The 21088-nt window shown below is 47.8% G+C and overlaps 2 protein-coding genes across 3 annotated transcripts; both read left to right on the top strand.

Annotated features, from left to right (window-relative positions):
* Positions 1 to 7312: 7312 nt before the first annotated feature.
* On the top strand, positions 7313 to 21039 carry LOC122378694 (anaphase-promoting complex subunit 7-like). 2 transcript variants are annotated; one of them, XM_043360080.1, is made up of 9 exons: positions 7313 to 7346; positions 16156 to 16326; positions 17506 to 17725; positions 17850 to 18144; positions 18371 to 18761; positions 19025 to 19267; positions 19370 to 19498; positions 19759 to 19904; positions 20180 to 21039. In XM_043360080.1, the coding sequence occupies exons 2-9, from the start codon at positions 16261 to 16263 to the stop codon at positions 20370 to 20372; spliced, it is 1683 nt and encodes a 560-aa protein (XP_043216015.1). In that variant the 5' UTR covers positions 7313 to 7346; positions 16156 to 16260; the 3' UTR covers positions 20373 to 21039. The 2 variants fall into 2 exon arrangements, with proteins under 2 accessions (XP_043216015.1, XP_043216016.1); XM_043360081.1 differs by lacking the exons at positions 7313 to 7346; positions 16156 to 16326 and adding an exon at positions 14658 to 14674.
* On the top strand, positions 7825 to 13650 carry LOC122378715 (protein RFT1 homolog; the record flags this gene model as incomplete). The annotated part of the gene is made up of 9 exons (XM_043360152.1): positions 7825 to 7836; positions 8562 to 8647; positions 8971 to 9087; positions 9569 to 9758; positions 10054 to 10281; positions 10636 to 10875; positions 11656 to 11906; positions 12160 to 12288; positions 12670 to 13650. Coding segments are annotated over 9 exons (1527 nt in total), but the record flags the coding sequence as incomplete, so codon positions are not given.
* Positions 21040 to 21088: the final 49 nt, after the last annotated feature.

Raw genomic sequence — 21088 nt, 5'->3', positions numbered from 1 at the left:
TAGTGGATCTGTATCGTTGAGCTGAGCATATATAAGGCGTTTTCATCGCTCTAGCATGCCTCTTTCAAAAGTTAGTCGCAAAAAACTGTTAGATACCATTCGTGACCTGAGATGACCTCAGGGGCATAAACAGGGGTCACGGGTGCCGTTTTCATGTTCAGTGTGTCAAAGTTACTTGTAATTTAGTGTTTGAGAGTGTTTAGAATGACTTTCGTCCGAAAAAGACGGTTTTGAATTTTATCCCATTGACTTATAATACCTAGAGGTCGCAAAATTGACCCGACCTTAGGTCACCGATATGAAAATTCCGAATTTTGTACATACTGTTGCACTTATCAATTGCTGAAAGCTTCAAAGCGATCCGTCACTTGGTGTAGCTATGGCATACATTGAAACATTTTATGATGTGTTTATGAGGTGAGGTCACTTGTAGCGACCTGGTGACCTGACCTTGAAGGACCCTGGTCTGAAATTTTCACAAAATGTATAACATTGATAGATGATAAGGTGCCGCCGTTTTTCAGATATCCGCGAAAAACCGCAGGGTGAGTGGGTGTTCAACCCCCCCCCCCCTCCCAGCAGGGCGCGGGTTAACACACTTTGACCATTTGCCCCAGTAGTCAAAATTCTTTAGCCGAGGCCCTGATTTACATCTTGCTGTCATGGCAAGATGCACAATTCAATTTTAGGCAGGCATTGAAAATTTGACGATGATAAGGGCGTAAGATATCTGCGAAAAACAAGGGGTTGGCGAAATTCGCCCCCCCCCCCCCCGCTTGCACTGTGCGTGTTGGTTGGCACGGTCCTGTCCCTTTTCATAAGGTTCAGGTGGCATCCTTCACCAATATTTTTGGCGCTCCTACACCCATGGGTGACGTTATCCTTCACATCATTAACACTTGCATCTCAAGGTCCGATATCCCCTTTCATTGGAAACACTCTATAGTTCACCCCATCTTCAAGTCTGGAAACCCATCTGATCCCACTAATTTTCGACCTATCTCCTTAGTACCTGTCATTATGAAGGTGGTCGAGCGAGTCATTCACAAACAGCTCTATCGCTATCTCTCCCAAAACCATCTTCTGGCCAATACCCAGCACGGTTTCCGACCCCGGCACTCAACTGAGACAGCACTTCTGTCCGTCAGTGACCAAATCCTGGCCGCCACCGATAGGGGGGATGTCTCTATGCTATGCCTTATTGATTTAAGCAAATGTTTTGATGTCATCAACCATGAGTTATTACTCGCTAAACTGGCAATGCACGGCATAGAGACATCCTGGTTCGCCGCTTATCTCCAGGGTCACACACAGAGTGTGTCATTGAAGGACGAGTCCGGTCGCCGGGTATTATCACAACCTCTCCCCAACTCTATGGGCGTCTTTCAAGGCTCGGCACTCGGTCCCTTACTCTTCACGGTATTTTCCAATGATCTACACTGAGAAAAAAAATTATTCCCCTGGAACACCTTTAAGGGTGTGTACCAAACTGCACCTCGCTGGGGTGTCAGACGGGTGTCACTTTTGACACCAATACAGGTGTCATTGGGAATGAAACACCGGGTGTCTGACACCCTTTTAGGTGTCTGATACCCTTTTGGGTGCACACCCAAAAGGGTGTCAGACACCCGGTGTTTGATTCCCAATGACACCTGTATTGGTGTCAAAAGTGACACCCGTCTGACACCCCAGCGAGGTGCAGTTTGGTACACACCCTTAAAGGTGTTACGAGAGTGTCCATTGGATGCCAAAAAAGGTGTCGACACATTCTTACATTTATTGGTTCAAACAGGCATATCGCATACAATGGCATTCCTATCTTGTATACAGCAACAAACTATAAAGTACAAAAAATATGGGCCCTATATTTACGGAGAAATCCAATGAAAACTCACCGAAACACATCGGGTCCATTCACAGTGAGAAGTTACTCGCATTTCAGCAATGATAATTAACCGTCGATTATCTCCAACCAGATGTTATTCCGCAGTTCACTTGCTTTCGTTTCCATGGTGCAATGCTGTGTTGTCATCCTCACTCCAGACTTCAAATTTCACCGAGTACCGCCCGCCTCATCATTTGAATAAACACGGAGCAAGCTACAAATAAAAGCTAAACATTATCATTAACGCACAATCACTTGAAGAAGTACACTGCGAACAACGTTCGGCGCCACTATATCCACATAAATTCAAAAAAAGCCCTGCCATCAATCACACCGCACACGCACCACGTGGCACGCCGCCGCCAACTGAAATCTAACGGCTTTCCTGCAAGGTGGCGCTTTTTGATCTTCGCATGGTTGACGCCGTGACTAGCACACAAATGACGTCACACAATGAAGCTTGCTGATTGGGTAATGATTCAAACCACTGGACCTGCTGTGGTTTCTAGCAGTGCTACGGAGTCAGAGTCGGAGTCTGATGGAGTTGGCAGTTCTGGCCGGAATAGGAGTCCATTTTGGAAGACAGAGCGGGAGTGCGAGTCACTGAAAATCCGTTAGACACCGCATCCCTGGTTCCTAACACAAGTGACGTCAGAACAATTTATGTGATGATTTAGGTTCGAATACACGACAGCTTTCAAACATTTCATGACTCATGCTGGAATGTTCCTCAACAAATGACAACACACTTGAAGGTATCACAAGGGTATCAGATCCCTTTTAAGGAACATTTTTGTTTACACCTTTTGAAGTGTTGATGGTTTAGGGTGTTTGACACCCGAATGGATGTTGGTGTAGGACACCCATTAATGTGTCTTTCTGAATCCCATCATGGTGTGTTTAAAAGCGCGTTGCACTTGAAGGTTGTCATCGTGGTGTTGTACACCTCCATGATTCCCAAAACAACATTTTTGACACCAATCTGGGCGTTATATATGACACTGCAATGATGTCCGACACCCGTGAGACACCCCATGGGAATATTTTTCCTCATTTTTTTCACGCTGTTTTTGGTGTCAGATCCTTTTGCAAGTGTCAATGTGACACCTCTAGCAGTGTCGGACACTTTTAACATTCCGCTTCAATAAATGGCAACACCTGTGAAGGCATCATAAGGGTGTCAGATGCTTTTAAAAGAACATTTTTGACACCTTTTAGGGTGTTTGATACCTTATGTAGAGTGTTTGATACCCGGATGGGTGTGGGTGTCGGACACCTATTAAGGTGTCATGCTGAATCCCATTAAGGTATATCTAAACGCTCGCATGCGAACGAACACTTGAAAGGGTGTCATCGTGGTGTTGTACACCTTAATGATTCCCTAAACAGCATTTTTCAACACCAATCTGGGTGTTCGATGACACCTCCAATGGTGTCTGACACCCGTAAAACACCCCTGGGGAATAATTTTTTTTCTCAGTGATCACTTTATTCTGAGGATGCAGCAGTCTTCCAGTACGCTGATTATACTCAATTGTTGGTGAGTGGCCCTTTAAACGACCTTAGGGGACTCATCTCGCGCTTGGAAGCGTCACTGGCGTCTCTCGACCATTGGTTCAGTGCAAATGCTCTTAAAGTAGGGGAAGCCGGGGGAAGCCCGGGCGCGGGGGAAGCCCGGCCACCCCGTTTCCGGCTAAATTATTGACAATAAAATGCTCAACTGTTTGTCCTTTCAGCGTGGCAGCTAAGGTAACGCCAGCAAACAAGTTAAGGCTAACAAAAATTGCATATTGTTAAAGTTATAGCGCAAAAATGATATTTTAAGGGTTTTTAGCTAAAAAGTGAGATATGTTGCACTGTTAATGCTATACCATACAGTACTAATATTTATACGAATGTTATGTAAGGACCGTTTTAGTGTTTGTAGTGAGGGGTGACGAGGCAGGCTGGCTTAAGCATGACATTTTTTCGAATATCGCTGTTCTAAAATAAAAATTAGCACATTGGGGTAACCCCGGGCGAGTGGCCAAGCTTACCCCCAACCGAGAGCAATGCCTCTAAACCACTGTTTTCCATGAGATAATAGGTACTGAGCAGGTTTGGTTTACACCTAGATCAAATAAAAATTTCGAAAATAAACATGTTATCATAGACAAAGCCAGTCATGTCACTTAAGGTCAACTAGGGTCAAACTACGTTTTTGCAGATAACGCGACAGACAATGAAGCTAGAGCTTCAAAAATGGTGTCGTTGTGTTCTTCTTCATCAGCCGAGTCGAATGATATGCAATATGATGCATTAAAGTTAAAAGAAAAATAAATTTTAATGAATTTTGAAATACACATTTTTTGTCAATTTTGCATCACGATTTTCATCGACCTGTACTGTATAATGTGGTAGACGCTAGCTAAAATACCAGTAGTGACATAAACTCTAAGATGTCCAGAGCTAATCAGTACCTTACTATTTCAATTTCCGTTAATATTTGGAAGACACATAATGGTTTCATCAACTCGTTGTAAGGCGCTGGGGAGGTGGCCGGCGTTACCCCTATGCCGGGCTTACCCCAGAAAAATCAACACTTTTTTAAAACTCGATTTTCTCAACCTTATACTTATTCCACGAAACCGAATTTTTGGGAAAACACGGCCAATGAACTTAGCTAGCTAACAGGATATCAGCATTTTATACAGCACGTATGGTATGTAATAAAAAATGAAAAAGAGCTTACTATGCCGGGCTTCCCCCGGCTTCCCCTAAACACTGCTAAAACTCAGCTCATGGTTTTCGGCAGTCGGCAAAATTTGAGAAGCATACCTGCTTTCACCGTTTCTTTTCGCGACACCAAACTAGTGCCATGCAAGCAGGTGGGCAACCTGGGCGTTATCTTCGACGGCACCCTGTCCTGGGACGCGCATGTGTCCGAGCTCAGTCGCCGATGCACGGGTCTCCTAATTGGCCTCTCCCATGTCCGCCACTATCTCCCCGACGGTGTCACCAAGACACTAGTGGTGGCTCTCGTCATATCACGGATCCAGTACTGTCTCTCCGTATTTGGTAATGGTAGCCAAAAGAACTTCGATCGCATTCAGAAAATTCTTAACTTTGCCGCTAGAGTCATTTTCGGTCGCCGTAAATTTGATCATGTCTCCCATCTCCGGGACCAACTCGGCTGGATGGCACCTAAAACAATGGCTGAATACCATACCCTTATCACGGCGCACAAGGCCATCCAGAGAGGTGAACCCGAGGAGATCGCGACCCTATTTTCCAAAAATTCCCAAACACGAGCAAGGTCTACTCGCCAAGACCACCTTTTCCACTTACCGCGACCCCGACTAGAGACCGGAAAACGTAGATTCGCCTACCGTGCCGCGGCGCTCCTAAATACTCTCCCCCTCGAGCTAACGCAGTTGCCTCCAGCCAGATTTGCCCGTGCTGTAAAAAAGGGGCTTAAGCGTAGCCAGAGTAGCCATAGTAGCTAGCCTCATGACTCTTGGACTGTGAAAGGCAAACGAGTCTGTGTGTACATAGTTATGAACGCGGCTTCGTGCGGGTTACACCAAGTATGTGCGTGTTCGGCGTTCGCGTTGTGTATTTCGTATCCGTAAGTGTGTGCGTTTTCTTGTGTAGGTACCTATTTCTTGTGTTATCTTCAACCAGCTCGGACTCGGAGTGTAATCGCCACGCCGATTGTGGATTGCTCTTGATCGTCAATACATACATGCATACATACATGATACATCAGGGGGGTGACACGGCTATTCGCGCAATGTATTAATTTATGGGCCGCGCGGGGCCTCGCGATGACGCGGCTGGAGGCAAATGCTCAGCGCGCTAGGATACTTCTGGCGGGGCGGGGCGCTGAACGGTGTGCAATGAATGGGTTATGGTCGGGCAGACAGAGATGAGGTATTGAATTTGAATTGACATCAGCAATCGGGTGGGGAAGGAGAACGTTTCTAATCGAGCTTGGGATGGGGAAAGCCGAAAATATCGCGATCGGCTCATAGCTCAGACAGGGCCGGGTGCCGTACCATGTGTTGTATATTTAGGCTGGCAGACAGAGATGAGTTATTGGATTTAAATTCACCTTACCATCGGTTTCTGGTGGGGTTTGAAGACGTTTTTAGTCAAGCTCGGAGTGGGGCAACCCACTGGCGGATCCAGGGGAAGGCATTTGGGGCAAATGTCTTCCCCCACATTGGCAGCGCCCGAAATCGCTTTTCGAGAATCAGAGAAAACTTCACAACTTTTCAGAGGAAGTGTTGGTTAATCACACTGCACAGCAGTGCGCAAGGAATCGAAATCCGAGTTTTTTTTTAAATTAATTCCGAGAAACCTTTTTGGGGTAAGCCCCCGCAGTGTCCAAGACCGCTTCCTGGATCCGCCAGTTGTGAATAAGTCACGGTCGATACCGAGCTTCGGCGGGACCAGGCGCTGTATACGTTGTTCTTTCAATGAAGAGGTGGACAGACACCTAGCCCCACATCCTACTGCTATGCCCGTGCTTCTGTGGGTGAAGCACTAAAGCATCACGGAATCCCACAGGACCTGCGAGTCGACGAGGTGGCCGCTTTGGCCGCCGGGTACTGCAGCTCCCTGGAGTTGCCTGGGACCGATGGCAAAACAACAGCTCCGGCGGTGCCCCTATGGGCCGTAGTAATTAGTGAATTCCTGTAATGTAGAGATCATATCCTCAATAATCTCCATTACCATTCTATATTCCTAAACAGTATGACAGAACAATTATGCTTGCCTACGTTCAGGCATTACCTCTGATGGTCATACGCCCAGTACAACATGTGTTGTCTGTCAAACAACAATCGACGACGGGATCCCTTCTCATCATCTCTTAAGCCATCGGTTGTCAATTCACCCACCCCGTTTCCCTAAAAATAGACGGTCAGATTCGGCCTTTACGACCCCTCTAGATTCGCCAGAGACGGGATCAGATCGCCGTTATTGCACCCGTCGGCCGTCTTAGTGTCTTTAATACTATATGACAGCTTCGACCACGGACGTCGGACGGGGTGATCGTTCCACGAATGTACGCACCATTCAGGCCTAGGATGCATCGAGGTTTAAAAGATTGCAGTCTGTAAATCAATCAACATAACAATGGTGGTATGAAACCACATTAAAATATCTCCCCGGCTCCCGCAACGTTCCAACGCCCCTCCGTTATGCATTCGCCTTGTGTGTCCGCCGAGCCGGCTTGCCTCCAATGACGTCATCGGCCGGCCGGCGGCGTTCAAGGTCAAACGGCTGGTGTCCTTACCTGGTATATAGGGCCTTGGCATACATACACTTTTCGCTTAAAATGCTGCATATTGAAACAGTGCTGTAAAATAGTAGTAATCAAATAAAGTTTCGGCTCTGGCGCGACATCGACGATATCAGCGCAATCTTCTGTTTTGAAACTTGAACTGTGCGAGAGAGCAAGCGAGAGGAGAGGAGCATTTCAGTAGGCGGAACTATGGTCAAGCGTACCCATTTTCGGGAACGCATTTTCGTTCCCATGTTTGGGAACGATAAACCCAAATATGGGAACGCCATGTAGGCATTATTTAAAACAAGAAAAAGAAGTGTTAAAGGGACCCTCCCACCTTAACATTAGTTTTGAGTTGAGATAGCCAAGTTTGCGGCCAGGCTCAGAAACCACCATTTATCCTGGTCGCAACCCCCGCAGCTTTATGGTATTCAAGAAATTTCTTCCCTTTACTTGCAGGGTGGGACCAGCGCGTATATATCTTTCCCGAGCGAAAAAAACAAACATTCCAGTTTTTTGGCGCTTTTGTTTCAATTGTGGTGGTTCTGTTCGAAGGCTCATACAGATGGTGTTTGCGCAAAATTTCCAACGGAAAATCACCGACTATTTAGTGTCGACAGCTGCATATTAACTTTTTGAACACGCCTCCATCACTGCTTGTTTATTGGCTGTGTCTGTGGTATTGGGCTGTGTTGCTGTATCAGTATATACCGTGTGTTGGTGGGTGATTGTGATAATATTTTGATGATTAACCTTTTTATTCAGCGGTAGAGACCCACACGTTGACTCCATTATAAATATTGTCTCTTTATCATGAAACAGACTCAGAAACCTTGGCATGAATGCTCTCAGGCTCTCAAGAGAATGTTGAAATTCAGGTCTCAAAAGATTAAAATTACAATAATGAAATGTTTCACCTACCTTCCAAGCCATAAACACTCATACTGGTACTGGATGGAACTTAAAATAAAAAACAGGGGTGGATAATTAGGGGTTTGTAGCACCCCCTGGGATTTTCCACCAATGAAGTACCTATATGCTGCAGAGACCAGGGCCCTGTTTCACAGTTGATAGCAGCATGCTACTATCAAATTGCGCGAGCTGACGTAATGTGATGAGGTCACACTAATGTCGTTTCGTGTAATCCGTGAGCTGTGTTTGGAACAGAGTTGCTGTTTCGTTGAATGCTATGTGTTTGATCGCGCGGCCGTGAAGCTGTTGGCAGCAATATTTGATGACATCACACAGATTGACGGCGTCATGGTTTGCTGATGTTTCCATGGAAGCCCAATTTGACACGTGTGATAGCAGCGTGCTGCTATCACCGGTGAAACAGGGCCGAGAATAGCATGGTCTGTGTTGCACATATTGATGCTGAAGCTATACCTATCAAATGTCTTTCAGATAACCTACCGAGTGTTCACATTCATCATAAATGCAGTCATTCTCCGGTATGTTACATCTGATGTCCTGGGCATCATCAATGTCAGGTATGCACCCTTTACTTTTTTCCTTTCATGCATCAGTGATGCATCCAATGTCTGAGTTCCTAAGTAGAACATATGCTATTTTCTCACCAGAACTGTAGTGTGTACTCCATAAGAAAAATGCTAATTTTTCATATGTTTCTAGTTGAACAGAGTTTGTTCTTATTTTCTAGTTATTGTATAAAATGAAGTAATATACGGTTATCTTCATAAGCATGAACCGAATTACCTGTTCCTTTTGACTGACATTCAGTTCTTTTAAGTGTAGTTTTAAAGTAGGTAAATCAATTCTGTTCAAAGTTCTGAAGCCCTAGTCTGCTTCCCAGGCCGGCTCTACTCTACTCGACTGCCACCTTTGTCAGTGTGGAGGCTTTCCGTCGGGCGGCGCTGGGCGTGACAGAGAGCAGCAAGTGGCGCCAGGCCATCAACTTGGTGTGGCTCAGGTACATCGCTCCGGTCCGGACATCAGTTTAACTCGAAATGGTCACAGCTGTTGGGAGAAGCTGCATATCGGCAGTTCCCAGCAAGAACATCCCAAGTGTCAAATTTTCGAAACTGTGATTTTCATACCATTCGACTCAGCTCGACGAGCTGAGTCGAATGGTATAGAAATCTCAATTTCAAAAATTTGACACTTAGGATGTGCTTGCTGGGAACTGTCGATATAGGTACCTACTTCAAAAACAGGTGTTGTTGTGGAATGTGGACTGTGGAGGCAGTCAATGGGTAGCAGCTAATCGGCACAGTTCTGTTGAGTAGTAGTGGGTTTAAAAGGTCATTGCCTCGATAAATGACGTTTATTTCTTCAGATGTGGGATCGTCATAGGCACATAAGTATGTAATGTTTTATTGCCAGTGAATTGAGTGTATTACAAAAGAGCAGTGTTGTAATTGCCTCTGACTGACGCCCCGCTCCCCTGTTAGCGTGCCCGTGTCAGCGGCGGTGTCGGCGGCGCTGGCCGGCCTCTGGCTGCACGCGCTCAGCCAGCCGGCGCCCGAGGTGACCTCAGAGTACCGTCTGGGCGTGTGGGTCACCGCGGCCATGGTCGTACTGGAGACGGCCGCCCAGCCGCTGGTCATCCTGGCGCAGGCCATGCTCTTTGTCAAATTGAAGGTGAATGACGGCGGTGGGGTGACGCAGAGGAGAGGAACAGGGTGTCAGGGGAAAATATTTGAGGCGCGTCGGTTCCCCGATGACTCTGCTATATCAGTGAAATTATATCCGAAGCTCAAATCGCCTGCTGTGACAGTCGTTTGCGGATCGTCGATCGTTCACACCGCGTTGAAGTACTGTATTCTCCCTACCTTGCTGGCATATGTGGATTATCTCTGACTCTCTTATCGTCTTCTCGCCCCTCCCCATCTCCTCTCACCACTCTCTCACCCACCCGCTCTCCCTCTCTCCCAAGGTGGTAGCCGACATGGTCAGTCTGTGCAGTCGGGTGGCGCTCAAAGCCTGGCTGATCGCCCTGTACCCGTCCCACGCCATCTGGGCCTACTGTGTGGGCCACGCGGTCAGCTCCGCTCTCCTCGTGGTCATCTATTACGGCACCCTGCTCTGGCACGTCCGCTCACCGGATAACTGTCTACCGGTGAAGTCGGCGAGCGAGCTGGGACCCAGACTGGTGCCGGGACAGGTGAGGCCAGTGAACTATTTGTAAAGGGGCGGGGTTTCAAATGAAGTCAAGCGTTTTCGCGGTCATAGTGGTTTCTTTTGGCCAAGTCGTCGCATTCTTCGTTTCATTTAGCTAGAACTTTAGGTCTAAGGCCTCTTAGATTGCAGTCAAACGGTATTAAGACCTACCTGTGTTACAGACAGCTCTCGGCAGCGCTGGATCGAGTATCCTCAGAAATAGAGCCAAAGTTGTGCTGCCACGTTTTACCAGCAACCGCGTCTGCCTCTAACATTTCCTGTCGCGACGGTGGCGATGTGACCCTTGCTGCCATCTCTCTTCACTGATCAGTAATACCTCTCCTCCCCTCCCCGTCAGCCGGCGCTGGACCGTGACCAGCTGGCCCTCACCTGGAGCTTCTTCAAACAAGGCCTTCTGAAGCAGTTGCTGACGGAGGGCGAGCGCTACCTGATGACCGCCTTCCACCTGCTCGACTTCTCCGAGCAGGGCCTGTACGACGTGGTGGCCAACCTGGGCAGCCTGGCGGCCCGCTTCCTCTTTCAGCCAGTCGAGGAGAACGCCTACGTCTACTTCTCGCGCACAGTGGAACGGGGAAAGGTAGGTGGCAACGTGGCTGATTGTGTGGTAGGAGGTGTTTGATGTTAGTTTTTTGTTTGTTTGTTTTTTTACTGAGGAGTAGTGGCATTTGGTGAAAATATCAGTAACGTTGACCACAGTGTGTCGATGCCCGGTGAGGCGCCGAAAAAGCTGTAAGCACACACTCCTCTGATATTAGCCAATTATACTCGTAGCTACTCTTCATCTCCGCTATAAGTCCTTACTGCCAGTCGTTGTGATCTTCATCTTGGTGTCTTTTTTGTCATTCAGTTTGTTTTGTTGCCCAGCTTCTATCCTTCTGGCCATCTCTCCCCTTCTCGCCAGTCACTGGAAGGGGACAGTTTGGCACCTCTCTTCCAGCCGGTGCCTGACAGCTCCCTCCCCCTCCAGCCGGTGTCTGCGGTGGCGGGCCGGGTGCTACACGACCTACTCCGCGCTATGAGTCTGACCCTACTATTGGTGCCAATCGGAATTTCTTTTCTTGGAATTCCAATTTTTGTCCAATTCCAATTTGGAATTTGGACGGAATTCTTAACATTTTTTGGAAATTAATCGGAACACAAGGCCTTTAAAATTTAAAATTTTAAAACGGAGGCCTTTAAAACGCTTTTAAACACTTTTAAAATTTACGCAAAAAATGCAAAAATCGTTAAAAATTGGAATAGCCCCCGCTTTGGACAAAATTGGAAATTTACTTGGCAATTTCTTGGAATTGGATCGGAATTGGAATGGAAATTTCATGAAATTGGCACCACTAGACCCTACCCCCTCTCCCTGCAGCCGGTGCCTGCCGCGGCGGGCCGGGTTCTGCACGACCTGCTGCGCGCCATGAGCCTGCTCGGTCTGGTTGCCGTCACGTTCGGCTGGAGCTACTACCACCTGCTGCTGCGGCTGTACGGAGGCGCCCTGCTGACCGCCGGTCCGGCCGTCAGTCTGCTGCGCGCCCAGTGCGCCTACGTGCTCCTACTGGCGGTGAACGGAGTGCTGGAGTGCTACACGTTCGCGGTGATGCGCCAGGAACAGATCAATGGGTAAGTGCCGTGGAGGGTTTATGGAAAGCAGTCGGGAAATGGTCGGTGGCTTAGTAAGCAGTGAGGTAAATTAGTCGGTAGAGGCTGAGCGGATTAGGAAATGACGTTCTCATGTTGGTTTTTGTTGTTGTTAGACTGCCTTTTGCGGCTAAAGGCGAAGTGGAAAGGCTGGCCAGTCGTGTCGATAAAGTGAAGCTAGGAACGTTACTATCGGGCGCTTTGACAGGTGTTGTGGCGTTTTCCGGTGTTTCAGGTATAACCGGAAGATGGTGCTGCTATCTGTGATATTCGTCATCTCGACAGGGATCTTTACTAGGCTATTCGGCGGGGTTGGATTTATCCTCGCCAACTGCGTCAATATGCTGACCAGGATATACGTTTGGTGAGTTTTTGTGTTTTTGAATAGATTTGATTTGTCCTAATTGGTCTAATTATTTACATCATTATCCAATCTGTCATGGATAGTCAATATCACGCTTTATTCGCCGATCTCGATATACTTGGATCTCGTTACTTCACCCGTCCATCGACTGATACGAATGTCTGCTGTCCCCAATAGTGTCCTGTACCCCTCTCAATTCTCATCCCGTCCCCTCCCCGTATGCTGCTGGTTCCCGATACAGTGTCCCGTGCCACTCTCAACCATCATGTCTTCGTCCCATTTTCTGCTGCTGCTGCCCGCTCGCCCCGTCCAGTGTGTTGCTGGCGCTTGATGCAGTGTCCCGTACCTCTCTCACCCTGTCCCCGCCCCTTGTGTCGCCAGTTACCGGTTCGTGGCCGGTCTGCCGCTGGAGCCGGCGGTGTCCGTGCCGCCGCTGCTCGGTCTCCGCCCGCCGCCCGCCGTGGCTGCCGCGCTGGTGACCGCCGGCCTGCTGGCAGCCGGCTCCGAGAGCTGGCTGTACCCCAGCTCCGCCGCCGCCCATGTGGCTGTGGGCGCGCTCTGTGGGGCCGCCGTGGTGGCCGCGGCGGTGTACAGCGAGCCCCGCCTCCTCCAGGCGGTCAGGGAGCGGGTCGGGGATAAACTGAAGCGCAGCTAGGGGGGAGTGCTACTCACATGGTCACGCAGGGAATAGGGGTTGTTTTGTTGTGATATTTATGTGCATTTTGGGTTGAATATACACCGTGCCTGTCAGTAGAGTGGATCTATCAATTTTAAGACTGGTGCGACTGCAGGGGGCGTTGTGGCTATCGCCCATTTGAGAGCTGGACAGTGCTTGAAAGCAACTTCCTACCGATGAATTTTGGCATTCAGATCCTAATTATAGCCATTTGTGATGGACGATGGCGATGCAGGGGACGGCAGAGGAGGTGTGGGGATGGCACCTCCCTGGAGCTTATGGTAATCGCGGAATCCTATTACCGTTTACCACCACTGCACAGCCAAAGTGGTAAGACCGGAGAGACGCGATCAGGCCGGATTGCCAGTTGTCGATTCCTCTATCGTTGTGGAGGTCGCTTGCAAAGTGAGATGACTGCTTTTCGTAGAGGGCGGTAAAATCGTGGCCGGTTAGCGTCTGGTAGGGCTTGTAGAATAATGATGGGCACGACCGGGTGCTGTATGCTATATGTGGTGACAGCGGCGTTCCTGAGCGTAGGGTGCATCTCCTGCTCTGAAGTCCAGAAGTCCTTATCGTTCTTGTGCATTCACTTTGTCAGTGCCTGATGTCAGTGTCAGTGTTTGTCAGTGTTTCATTCTGTAGCAGACATGCAGTCATATTTGGTTAAATAGAACCTTGCAGTCTGAGGCAGTCTTTTCATTACAGTACCTCATTACAGCGTCTCATTCATTACAGTTCAATATTTAGAAATGCAAGACATTACATATTAGGGCCGATCGGGCATAGAAATACAAAACAACAGTATACGCTCGCTGGCTATTATTCTGAGACTCAGCATTGAACCTGCCATCACTACAATACAGGAGGCGACAGGTGTAGAGGTGATGTCATACTCATCAAGTTCTGCCGACTTGACCCACAAGTTGACTCCATCATAAATATTGTCTCTTTATCATGAAACAGACTCAGAAACCTTGGCATGAATGCTCTCAGGCTCTCAAGAGAATGTTGAAATTCAGGTCTCAAAAGATTAAAATTACAATAATGAAATGTTTCACCTACCTTCCATCGCCAAAAACACTCATACTGGTACTGGATGGAACTTAAAATAAAAAACAGGGGTGGATAATTAGGGGTTTGTAGCACCCCCAGGGATTTTCAGAATTCTCTACCGCTGAATAAAAAGGTTAATCATCAAAATATTATCACAATCACCCAGCAACACACGGTATATACAGCAACACAGCCCAATGCCAGAGAGCCAATAAACAAGCAGTGATGGAGGCGTGTTCAAAAAGTTAATATGCAGCTGTCGACACTAAATAGTCGGTGATTTTCCGTTAGAAATTTTGCGCAAACACCATCTGTATGGGCCTTCGAACAGAGCCACCAAAATTGAAACAAAAGCGCCAAAAAATTGGAATGTTTGCTTTTTTCGCTCGGGAAAGATATATACGCGGGACCAGCTTGGTCCCTATCTCTTAACCATTACGGGAATCTGATGACGTCATCAGGCTTTCGAACGTCCGTCATTAAGTTTGACTAAAACGTTTTGTAGCACGCGGTGGTATATGCTATTTGCGCGCAACATCTGCCGCAAACGCCGCACTTCTAAAATAAAGTCGCTAGAAACAGCGGAGATCCCAAAAAGTAAACAAAAGTAAAAGTCTAATATCTTGAAAACCGGTGAATATTTTTCGGTGAAATTTGGTAGATATTCGTTTTCGCTCTTTCTGAACCGAGCGACATCACTTTCATGCCAATTCATAAACTTTTTTGAAGGTGGGAGGGTCCCTTTAAATGACGTCCAAAAAATATAAAACGATCGTGAACCGCCTGATAGTTGTCTCAATATTGTTGGGAAAGAGTTTGATATTGTAAGGCCCATCGTAGTTTCAAATCGTTCCCCTATTTCTAAAGCAGTCCATCACCCGGGCCGCGAGCCCAAATTTGGGAACGCTCTCGTACACTGGCGCTGCAAGCGTTCCTTATTATGGGAACGGCGTACCCAAAATTGGGAACGATTTCACCGACGCCTTTCAGGGGCTCTTTTCATTAACAAGCATCACGTCCAACGCCGCAAATTATTGTTAACGCAACAATCCTCAGATGACCTTTCCGGCAAGACCGTTGCATGTTTCGCCCGGTCTTCTGCGCTTTTATTCCCGTCGATCTCGCAGCGGGCACGCCCCCCTCTGCAGGATTACGTAATCCACAACGCTCAGCGATGTTCAACAAGGTCTTCCATACCTATATCCACCGTCCGCGCCGAGGGTGGAGACATGTCAAGCACCTGTCTGCTAATCACAGAGAGTTGACGAGCACAAGAAGTATCCAAAAATGGGAACGCTGAATATGTTACACCCTCAAAACACCTAGTCCCAATGAAAATCTAGTTTTTTCCTTTCTTAATGAGTGTAAGTGGCAAAAGGCCTGGTAGGATGGGCACGAGGTATGATCGAAATCAGCATAAAAATTATAAATAAGCCACACAGAGCGACCTATATCAGAGAAATTCCCCCCAAACGATCATGCTTAGAAACGCCGAAGACAAAAACCACGCTCATGACGCTGCTTATAAAACAACGCTAAACAGCTAGCATCCAAATAAAATATGTCTTTCAGGGCTGATAAAATACAGCTGAATGATTTTAAACCACTGAAACTGAGTTTACAACAGTAGTTCGGTAAAATCACTGACGTTCCACGCGGTCGATCGCCCCGACACCAAAAGTCAACAATATTACCTCGGGACTGTCCGCGTGTTCGCTTGCATATGTCAGCATCTGGTGTCGCTAGAATGAAATTTCATAACCAGGCGAAAATTATTATACTTGACCTCAAAATGTAAAAAATGCTTCATTTTCCTTAAAATTGCATGTTAAATGTCGTATAACCCATATTTCCACCATTCTGTCATTTTTAAAAAATCATTAAAAATATCATTCCACGGTCAATTTCCTTGTTCCACGGTCAGATTAAAGATAACTTTATGGAGATTTAGTAGATACTTAAATCAGCGTGCACTTTTTTGAGACGTGATGCACTTTTGAGTTTTAGTGGGCGAACGGCCGAAAAATTGCCTTCCGTTCTCATAAATGGGAACGCCCGTTCCCATATTTGGGAACTCCGTTCCCAAAAATGGGAACGTTCCTATATTTGGGTACTCATGACCATAGTTCCGCCTACTGATTTATTGACTTGACTTCGGACGCTCTTTACCGTTTTTACTTCTTATCGGTCAGAGGAATTGTGTTTTCTTTGTTATTACTACTCTATAACATAACACCTCAGTCATGAGTTTGTTCGATCATATCAAACGCATGTACGAGCAAGAGCTTTACTCGAATGTTGTTCAGCTGGTAAGTGAAAGTGAAGTGGAAAGTGAAAAGTCATGTCAATGTTGATGTTGATGTTGATTTTAAAAATTGATGTTCTCAATTAGTTCAAACAGGTAGTTCTAACTTAACATTTCAATTAATAAACTAAGCCCTGAATAGCTCATACGTTAAGCGACTCATAGATCCGTAGATCCATTTTGGGCTTTTATCAGTGAAGATTGTACTATGCACCCTTTGGTCAAAACGGAATAAAAATCATGTGTTAAAAGACATAAATGGATTTAGAAAGTTGTTCATATAATCACTTACCACTCATAAAAGCAGATACACTACCTATAAGGGGGCAAGGGGCAATGCCAAAACCTAACCTAGCTCAACTCAACTGTACTAGACATTGCATAGACATGGTTGAGTGTACTGTGTAACTTATTAATATTTGTTGTAAGAAATATTGTAAGTATCAATGAGCTGTCACCTTTCAATCTCAGATGGATGTGTTCTTTCTTCCTATGTCTTTCCCATCTGCTATGATGTGTTTAATTTGAGAATTCCTGCACTTCTTAGAGGTTGCCAAATGCCAAATGCTTAAGGCCAGTATGGACCTTATATCTATTTGTAAAGGTTTTGAAAGTGAAGTTGCGGAGTCTGAGTTGGAGTCTGAGTCAGCAGTTCTACCTGGAGTCAGAGTCAGAGTTGGTTTTGTGTAGTCAGAGTCACTGAAAATTCATCGACTCCACGCTTTGCAGGCCTGGTCAGAATTATCATTGTCAGCCCATCATGAGGATAACATCTGGCCAGAGAAAGGTCATTAGTCATGTCTACCAGTACCAGCCCAAAATGACCTATTAGGACATATGATTATTACTACATTCATAAATCTTATATGCTGGGAAAACTTTCTAAGATTCTAAGGAAGATTCTAAGTGCCTAAGTACATGTTGACTATCTAAGGAGAATAAATTATTTGGGGCCTGCCTAGGACCAGAAAAAAACAATGTTTTATTTCCAACAATGTCTTGTATTCATGGGCTTAACCAAAAAGTTCTTAATTAAGGTAAAAATGTTTATTTGATCTTGGGAGGTGACATTTATTGTGCATATTTAATGTTTATCATTCAATGACCTTATTTGCTTTTGTATAGTCAAGTATTATTCATGTAACTCGTCCTAGAAAATTCAGAAGTATACCACTTTTTCCAGGTGTGCCTGGCACTGCCTTCCTCCCTGATTGATCAGGGTGAAGGTCTCTCCCCTCTACACAAGTACCAAACACTAGTGTACTCTGCAAACTCATTCTTCCATTTGCGCGACATCAAACGAGCAGAAGCATTCTACAAAAAGGCACTGCAGTACCGCAAGTCACTGGCCAAAGTTAAAGGAAAACAGCTAGACTTTCCCAGAGACTGCACTTCAGAAATAGGTGGGTAATCAAATTTTCCACTTCTTGTTGATCCGAATTTGGAAATAACACAGACATGTTTGTGTTATGCTCATTTTATACTAGGCTTTGTCTGTCTCATTTAGTGGGTGTGCCATGTTCCCAGACGTCAAGTTCCAGTTGCACCTGTGCTATGTGCACCACAAACAGTTCGGCCAGGCCACCGGCATCCTGGAGTCGATCCCGGCCAAACAGCGCACAGTCAAGGTGAACATGGCGCTGGGTCGGCTGTACCAGCTGTGCGGCACCGAGCGGCCCGCCATCACCGCCTACAAGGAGGTGCTGCGCGAGTGTCCGCTGGCCATGGAGGCCGCCCAGGCGCTCCTCCAGATGGGCGTCAAGGGCACGGAGGTGGCCTGCCTCATGGTCAACGGCACCAGCAACGTGCCCAACATGGAATGGTCAGTCGACGTCCAAAGCTGCGCTTTTATGTGTACACTCAGATAGTCCAGTGCGAATGTTCCCTGCTCATGTTTTAACTTCACCGATGCGTGATAATCTGACATATTTCTTTCGGTTTGCGAGTTCAGGTGCTAATAACACCTGTGCACTCAACTGGCGTTAAGTCTGGGTGTCGAAATTATCGCAGTTGTGTTCTGAAGCTGTTGACCTGGGCCGCTCCGGCAGGGTGTCGCTGTGGCTGCGCGCGCACGCGCACCTCAGTGCCCAGGAGTACGTGCAGTGCGCGCACACCCTGAAACAGCTGGACGAGCGCTCGCCGCTGCACGACAACGCTCAGATGCTGGTGACGCTGGGGCGCGCGTTCTACTGCGGCGGCGACCAGCGGAACGCGGCCACCACGCTGCAGCGCGTCCGGCTGCTGGAGCCGCTGCTCTGCGACGGCATGGACTTGCTGGCCGACATCCTGCACCACGAGCGCAAGGCCAAGGAGCTCGAGGCGCTGGCCACGCAGCTGATGTCCGTGGGCGCCGACGTGCATCCGGAGCCCTGGATCGCCATGGCCTACCACACGCTGCTCGGAAAGCGGCCGCAGCGGGCGCTCTACTTTGCGCACAAGGTGAGAAGAGTGCTCCGATCGAGAGTCGGAGTGAGGTAGGAGCAGGCGAATTGGAGGGAGATATACTTTTAATGACAAGTATGAAACTGCTTCTCTGAGAGTTTCCGTCTTTTTTAGTCCAGCAAAAAGCACATTCGATAATGTCATTTGGCCCTCCAAACATGCTGCTGATCGATCGAGGGTAGTACACTGACTGATCCCTGATATTGTCGTCCGAGTACCAAATTACTTTCGTCGACCAATCATCCCGTCTGGCCCTACAGGCGTCGCTGCTGGCGCCGCGCAGCGTCGAGGCGCTCGTGCTCAAGGGGAACCTGCTGCTGGAGCTGAAGAAGACGCAGGAGGCGGTGGTGCACTTCCGCGAGGCAATGCAGATCGCCTCTTACCGCTACGAGCCGGTGCACGGCCTGGTGCAGTGCTACGTGCTGCTCAACCGGTGCAAAGAGGCCATCGCGCTGGCTAACAGCGCCTGCAAGGAGATGGGCTTCACGGCGCGCGCACTCACGGTAAGGGAGATGTTTAATGGGATGGAGACTAGACCGATGCCTCGTTGAGCGAATCCGTATCGTATGAGGGTGAGGACTGAGGATGCTGATGTTGTGTTTCAGCTTTACGCTAGTGTGATGGTAAAGGAGCCGCTGTACCTGAGCAGAGTCCGCTCCTGTCTGGAGAAAGCCCTGGACAAGGACCCCAGCTACCTACCTGCCGCGTACCTTCTGGCGGAAATTTACGAAAAGGTGAGAGCGACAATTTTTGTTGTGTCAAATCGATTTGCCTTCTACGTGTCTCTGCTGCATCTTTTTCAGACTGTTACATCTATTGCATTACGTGTACAGTACTGGTGCTCATTTTCGGTTACCACATGATTCTACATAGACATAGCTTGCCCGCAATTTTGTTTTCGTTTCACTACCGACATCACGTCCGCTCACGCGGCTATCGTTTCATGACGTGTTGTCTGACTCGCTCCTCCCCCTCTTCCCCGCTCGGCGTGTAGAGCAACCTGCCGGAGCTGGCGATCGAGCTGCTGCGCCGCCAGGTGGCCACACACTCCACGTGCCGACTGCACCTGGCGCTGGCCGACCTGCTCGTCAGGGACCACGACGAGGCCAGCGCCCTGCACCACTACCAGATCGCGCTCAAGTGAGTCCGCCTACTGGTCATACGTGGTGTACATATATCTAACAGCATTTGGTGATATCAAGAACAAACTATATTTCATGGCAACCACATATCAGCTTCTTAAACGTAGTTTTTCCAGCTGAACCTCAAATAATGTTAAGTTCATTAAAAAATTCAATAACATAAAATAAGGTGGCTTTTGATAGTCGCACATTTTAAACCCGCTGGTCCGTGCCGTCCCTGGCCGTTGGTCGTACCCTCCCTGACCGTCGGTCGTCCCTGCGCGTGCCCCTCAGCCTGGATCCGACCAGCGAGCGGGCGCTGCGCTCCCTGCGGAGACTGGAGCAGGGCCCCGACCAGCCGGAGCGCTCGTACGAACTCGATCCGGACGAGGTAGCCGAGTCGGAGAATGACGAGGCCGTGGAGGACACGGACAGCGACCTCGGACAGAACTGGACAGAGATGGACATGACGTTCAGCTCGCAATAGCACAGCGCAATGCCGGCGAGGTAGGGTACAATTGGGGCAGCGGACGGGTGACTTTGAACAGGGTCCGGCTGATTTGGGCGGGACGGTATCCTGTGAGGTGATGTGACGTGAGGTTCTTCTGACGGTGACGTGAGTGAATCAGATGGTCGGACGGAAGTGAATGAAGCGAAGTGGAGGTGGACGATGAACATGACTTCGCGTCGACCTGATAAAGCCATATGATATTGCTTATATGTAAGTACGACACTCATCGTCTCCTGTGGCCCGTTATTACCTTTTTTCAACGGAAGAAACTGGGAGATTGATGCTTATCTCAAAGCACATCATCATCAGATTCTTGTATATGTTGTTTATATTATGTGCGTGGTAGTTGGTGGGTCAGCAGTGGTGTCGCTGGACCGCAACGGCCGGACCCGGGGCAGAAGTGCTCGTACCGTAGCTCTTCCTTCCAGAGGCTTTTCTAGCTCACTGCATCGTTGTTGGAATGTTCTGTGTCATTTAAGTGATGCGGAAGGGAATTTCTGGTTAATTACACCACCATAATCATTGTACGAGATGAACATTGTTTGTCAGCTTTTCCGATGCGTCTACGTGGGCATTTGCTTTGTGCTTGCTAGGTCGGTGGTCGTCCTGTTTTGCGATTGATAAATAAACGTGCTCATATTAAGTTGTGCTTAGTGATAGAAATTGGAATATGTACCAAGACACCAAGAGCC

The sequence above is a fragment of the Amphibalanus amphitrite genome, unplaced genomic scaffold (genome assembly GCF_019059575.1).
Source record: "Amphibalanus amphitrite isolate SeventyFive unplaced genomic scaffold, NRLGWU_Aamphi_draft 000063F_arrow, whole genome shotgun sequence".
Taxonomy (NCBI): Eukaryota; Metazoa; Arthropoda; class Thecostraca; order Balanomorpha; family Balanidae; genus Amphibalanus; species Amphibalanus amphitrite.
The sequence above is the reverse complement of the archived record's forward strand: the minus strand, read 5'-3'. Positions and strand labels throughout refer to the sequence as shown.